At 43.5% G+C, this 7500-nt stretch overlaps 1 protein-coding gene across 1 annotated transcript in view; it reads left to right on the top strand.

The window, feature by feature from the left end:
• Window positions 1-4683: 4683 nt before the first annotated feature.
• The window catches only part of atp6v0a2b (ATPase H+ transporting V0 subunit a2b), a 20728-nt gene continuing 17911 nt past the window's right edge, over window positions 4684-7500 (top strand). Inside the window, exon 1 of the mRNA XM_027169115.2 lies at window positions 4684-4982. Within this exon, the coding sequence (XP_027024916.1) occupies window positions 4866-4982 (117 nt within the window). The 5' untranslated portion in view covers window positions 4684-4865. The remainder of the gene's footprint in view (window positions 4983-7500) is intronic.

The raw sequence follows: 7500 nt of genomic DNA, 5'->3' as shown, positions 1-7500 counted from the left end.
GTCACTCCTAAAGAGAACCTCAACATCCTCATTTCTGCTACCTCCATCTCTGCTACCTCCATCTCTGCCTCATGTCTTTTCCTCACTGCTACAGTCTCTAACCCAAACAGCAGAGCTGATCTCACTACTGTCACACACACACACAACACTCCTGACACTCCTGTCACACACACACACAACACTCCTGACACTCTCCTGTCACACACACACACACACAACACTCCTGACACTCTTCTGTCACACACACAACACTCCCGACACTCTCCTGTCACACACACACACACACACACAAAACACTCCCGACACTCTCCTGTCACACACACACAACAACACTCCTGACACTCTTCTGTCACACACAACACTCCTGACACTCTTCTGTCACACACACAACACTCCTGACACTCTTCTGTCACACACACAACACTCCTGACACTCTCCTGTCACACACACAACACTCCTGACACTCTTCTGTCACACACACAACACTCCTGTCACACACACACAACACTCCTGACACTCTCCTGTCACACACACAACACTCCTGACACTCTCCTGTCACACACACAACACTCCTGTCACACACACACAACACTCCTGACACTCTTCTGTCACACACACAACACTCCTGTCACACACACACAACACTCCTGACACTCTCCTGTCACACACACAACACTCCTGACACTCTCCTGTCACACACACACACACAACACTCCTGACACTCTCCTGTCACACACACAACACTCCTGACACTCTTCTGTCACACACACAACACTCCTGTCACACACACACAACACTCCTGACACTCTCCTGTCACACACACAACACTCCTGACACTCTCCTGTCACACACACACACACAACACTCCTGACACTCTCCTGTCACACACACACACAACACTCCTGACACTCTCCTGTCACACACACACAACACTCCTGACACTCTTCTGTCACACACAACACTCCTGACACTCTTCTGTCACACACAACACTCCTGACACTCTCCTGTCACACACACAACACTCCTGACACTCTTCTGTCACACACACACAACACTCCTGACACTCTTCTGTCACACACACAACACTCCTGACACTCTCCTGTCACACACACAACACTCCTGACACTCTCCTGTCACACACACAACACTCCTGACACTCCTGTCACACACACACACAACACTCCTGACACTCTCCTGTCACACACACAACACTCCTGACACTCTCCTGTCACACACACACACACAACACTCCTGACACTCTCCTGTCACACACACACACACACAACACTCCTGACACTCTCCTGTCACACACACACACAACACTCCTGACACTCTTCTGTCACACACAACACTCCTGACCCTCTTCTGTCACACACACACAACACTCCTGACACTCTCCTGTCACACACACAACACTCCTGACACTCTTCTGTCACACACACACAACACTCCTGACACTCTTCTGTCACACACACACACAACACTCCTGACACTCTTCTGTCACACACACACAACACTCCTGACACTCTCCTGTCACACACACAACACTCCTGACACTCTTCTGTCACACACACAACACTCCTGACACTCTTCTGTCACACACACACACAACACTCCTGACACTCTTCTGTCACACACAACACTCCTGACACTCTTCTGTCACACACACACAACACTCCTGCCACTCTCCAGTCACACACACACAACACTCCTGACACTCTTCTGTCACACACACAACACTCCTGACACTCTTCTGTCACACACACAACACTCCTGACACTCTTCTGTCACACACACAACACTCCTGACACTCTTCTGTCACACACACAACACTCCTGACACTCTTCTGTCACACACACAACACTCCTGACACTCTTCTGTCACACACAAACAACACTCCTGACACTCTTCTGTCACACACACACACACACACAACACTCCTGACACTCTTCTGTCACACACACAACACTCCTGACACTCTCCAGTCACACACACAACACTCCTGACACTCTGTCCATCACCATAACAAACAAGAAAGGACTCAAAGCCTCGATCCCTGATGTATCCTGACCTCCACCTCCTCAGCACATCTCACTGTCACCTCTCAGTATAGTCCTCCCTTACACATCCTGAACTACTCTGACATACTTCTCCTTCACTCCGGACATCCTCATACAGTACCATGTTTCCTCTCTCATCACCCCCGTCATACACTTTCTCTACATTCACAAAGACTCAGTGCAGCTCCTTCTGACCATCTCTGTACTTCTCCATTAACAAACTCAGAGCAAACATTACATCAGTGCTGCTCTTTCTGGGCATGAAGCCATACTGGTGCTCACAAATTTCCCCTTCAGAGGGAAACTCTAATCAGAATCAGAATCAGGTTTATTGGCAGAGTGTTTTGACACACACAAGGAATTTGGTTCCAGCTGTTTGTGACTCTCAAAAGTCACATAACACTATACTATACAATACACACATAAATAACACTATACTATACAATACACACATAAATAACACTATACTATACAATACACACATAAATAACACTATACTATACAATACACACATAAATAACACTATACTATACAATACACACATAAATAACACTATACTATACAATACACACATAAATAGCACTATACTATACAATACACACATAAATAACTCTATACTATACAATACACACATAAATAACACTATACTATACAATACACACATAAATAACACTATACTATACAATACACACATAAATAACACTATACTATACAATACACACATAAATAACTCTATACTATATAATACACACATAAATAACACTATACTATACAATACACACATAAATAACACTATATACAATACACACATAAATAACTCTATACTATACAATACACACATAAATAACTCTATACTATACAATACACACATAAATAACACTATATACAATACACACATAAATAACACTATACTATACAATACCCACATAAATAACACTATACTATACACACATAAATAACACTATATACAATACACACATAAATAACTCTATACTATACAATACACACATAAATAACACTATACAATACACACATAAATAACTCTATACTATACAATACACACATAAATAACACTATACTATACACACATAAATAACTCTATACTATACAATACACACATAAATAACACTATACTATACAATACACACATAAATAACACTATACAATACACACATAAATAACACTATACTATACAATACACACATAAATAACACTATACAATACACACATAAATAACTCTATACTATACAATACACACATAAATAACACTATACTATACAATACAGACATAAATAACACTATATACAATACACACATAAATAACACTATACTATACAAGACAATACAGACGACGAGATACGATATAGACAGAATGAGTATTAAATATAAATACAGAATATATGACAGTTATGTACACAAAGTGTGGGAGTGTAAATAACAATATTGTGTAATATTATGCCTCATGTACAATATACAGCAGCAGTAGTGTGTAATATATACAGATGATGTGATGACTGACAGTCCTGATAATGCAGCACTTATAGATATGAAGCAGTGAATATAATTATGGTGAGATGTTAATCAGGGTGATTGTCTGGGGAAAGAAACTGTTCTTGTGTCCGGGAGTTTTAGTAAGTTAAAGTTCTGTAGTGCCTGAGAGAAGGTGTCCAGGGTGTGAAGGGTCAGTGGTGATTTTTACTGCCCGCTTTCTGGTTCTTGTGTCGTACAAGTCCTGGGGGGTGGGAAGTCGTGGCCTAATGGTTAGAGAGTCTGACTCGTAACCCGAAGGTTGTGGGTTCGAGTCTTGGGCCAGCCGGGACTGAGATGCTCTTGAGCAAGGCACCGAACCCCCCAACTGCTCCCCGGGTGCCACAGCATAAATGGCTGCCCACTGCTCCGGGTGTGTGTGTGTGTGTGCGCGCACTTTGGATGGGTTAAATGCAGAGAACGAATTCTGAGTATGGGTCGCCGTACGTCACATCACTTTATTATTTCTGCTGTTGTTACTGTGCGTTGCAGTCTGTTCCTGTCCTGTTTAGTTGCTGCACCAAACCAGATGGTGATGGATGTGAACAGGACAGACAGCTCCTGTGGCAGACCAAACTCCCTTAATTGGTGTAGAAACTACATCCTCTGCTGGGCCTTTTTGATGATGGAGTTTATGTTGCACTCCCATTTCATAGTGTATATTACACATAAAATATATAATTACACCTATATATGGATTAAAGGAACAACTGGAACTCAGACCTGTTGCTAATCCGCTGCTAACACTGAAAACTTTATGCTAGCTAAGTTTGCTAGCTGTGTCGACTAGAACATGTCAAGCGTTTTGATAAAAGTTTTGGCTGATTTATTTATTTAGTGTTTTTAATTGGATTGTATTTAAAGCAAACAATATAGATATTTAAATTTCTTAGAAGACTCTCTCTACCCATATTCCGTATTATATAAATAAATAAACCCGCCTCCTTCTGTGGAATCGAGTAAACATAGAAATCAAGAGATGGACTCTGATTGGGTTGTATGTCCATCATGTAAGCTGGTGAACCAATCACAGCCCTGTATGTAGATTTTATCGGAATACGGGTGGGAGGAAGAAAAAAGTCGCCAGTTGAGGAAGACACGTCGTCACGTTACGTCACGTCACGTCGCAGCTCCACCGATGCTAACCGCTGTGAGCTAACGCTTAGATCAGCTTGTCGCTCGGTCTGCTGGCGTCCGTGTAACTTCTGTGTCCTGAGGAGAAGCTGAGACAAGTCAAGGGTTTCCCGTCGTGGAGCTGGAGACGTTCATTAAGCCGAGATGGGCTCCGTGTTCCGCAGTGAGGAGCTGTGTTTGGCCCAGTTGTTCCTGCAGTCCGGGGCGGATTATGAGTGTATTAGTGAACTCGGGGAGCTCGGGCTGGTGGAGTTTAGAGATGTGAGAACTGTTTTAGCTTCTAATCACATTCACACAGCACTCACTCAACACTCACTCAACACTCACACAGCACTCACACAGCACTCACACAGCACTCACACAGCACTCACACAGCACTCACACAGCACTCACTCAACACTCACACAGCACTCACACAGCACTCACACAGCACTCACACAGCACTCACACAGCACTTACTCAACACTCACACAGCACTCACACAGCACTCACACAGCACTCACACAGCACTCACTCAACACTCACACAGCACTTACTCAACACTCACACAGCACTCACACAGCACTCACACAGCACTCACTCAACACTCACACAGCACTTACTCAACACTCACACAGCACTTACACAGCACTTACACAGCACTTACTCAACACTCACACAGCACTTACTCAACACTCACACAGCACTTACTCAACACTCACACAGCACTCACTCAACACTCACACAGCACTTACACAGCACTTACTCAACACTCACACAGCACTCACTCAACACTCACACAGCACTTACACAGCACTTACTCAACACTCACACAGCACTTACTCAACACTCACACAGCACTCACTCAACACTCACACAGCACTTACTCAACACTCACACAGCACTCACTCAACACTCACACAGCACTCACACAGCACTTACACAGCACTTACTCAACACTCACACAGCACTCACTCAACACTCACACAGCACTCACACAGCACTCACTCAACACTCACACAGCACTCACACAGCACTCACACAGCACTTACACAGCACTCACACAGCACTCACTCAACACTCACACAGCACTCACACAGCACTTACTCAACACTCACACAGCACTCACACAGCACTCACTCAACACTCACACAGCACTTACTCAACACTCACACAGCACTCACTCAACACTCACACAGCACTCACTCAACACTCACACAGCACTCACACAGCACTTACTCAACACTCACACAGCACTCACACAGCACTCACACAGCACTCACACAGCACTTACTCAACACTCACACAGCACTCACTCAACACTCACACAGCACTTACACAGCACTTACTCAACACTCACACAGCACTTACTCAACACTCACACAGCACTCACACAACACTTACACAGCACTTACTCAACACTCACACAGCACTCACACAACACTCACACAACACTCACACAACACTTACACAACACACACAGCACTCACTCAACACTCACACAACACTCACACAGCACTCACTCAACACTCACTCAACACTCACACAGCACTCACTCAACACTCACACAGCACTCACTCAACACTCACACAGCACTCACTCAACACTCACACAGCACTTACTCAACACTGACACAGCACTCACTCAACACTGACACCTCACTCAACACTCACTCAACACTGACACCTCACTCAACACTCACTCAACACTCATTCAACACTCACACAGCACTCACTCAACACTGACACCTCACTCAACACTCACTCAACACTCACTCAACACTCACTCAACACTGACACCTCACTCAACACTCACTCAACACTGACACCTCACTCAACACTCACTCAACACTGACACCTCACTCAACACTCACTCAACACTGACACCTCACTCAACACTCACTCAACACTGACACCTCACTCAACACTCACTCAACACTGACACCTCACTCAACACTCACTCAACACTGACACCTCACTCAACACTCACTCAACACTCATTCAACACTCACACAGCACTCACTCAACACTGACACCTCACTCAACACTCACTCAACACTCATTCAACACTCACACAGCACTCACTCAACACTGACACCTCACTCAACACTCACTCAACACTCACTCAACACTGACACCTCACTCAACACTCACTCAACACTGACACCTCACTCAACACTCACTCAACACTCACACAGCACTCACTCAACATTCACTCAACACTCACCCTTTTATATACAGACTCAGTTATATATGAATCTCTCCTGAGGAAAACTGATAGCTTAAATAACTCCTCTGTCTCAAATCATTATGCACCAGTGTTATCAGTGTGAAACTTCAAGCTTTCTTCTTCTTCTTCTTCTTCTTCTTCTTCTTCTTCTTCTTCTTCTTCTTCTTCTCTGTTGTTGGAATTATCCTTTTCCTTGAACCATTTATTAATTTATTCGGGCTCCTTCAGCTCTTCATGAATATCTTATGATCTTTCTAGCAGTTTCAGGACTTTTAATTGATGTCTATTAAACACAGTTTCCATTAAAGCTGCTATATGCAATTTTATTTAGACCGATAAATATTTTTTTTTTTAGGTTTTGGCATCTAATTGACAGTATATTTTTTGCTTATGTCCTTTTTTTTATGCCTTTGTCAATAGCTTCAGGGTTTGTGCTTTCACTTGCTCAGACAAACGTCTGTCTATAGTTTTAGTGTCTCACCTTTCCACGTTTACAAACCGTTAAAGTTTAAAGCGGCAAAGTGTAATTATCGAGATCTCTGTCAATAGTTTCAGGGCTTTGCACTAGTAT

Source organism: Tachysurus fulvidraco, chromosome 9, assembly GCF_022655615.1.
Source record: "Tachysurus fulvidraco isolate hzauxx_2018 chromosome 9, HZAU_PFXX_2.0, whole genome shotgun sequence".
NCBI classification, from domain to species: domain Eukaryota; kingdom Metazoa; phylum Chordata; class Actinopteri; order Siluriformes; family Bagridae; genus Tachysurus; species Tachysurus fulvidraco.
This window is presented reverse-complemented; position numbering and strand designations above follow the sequence as displayed.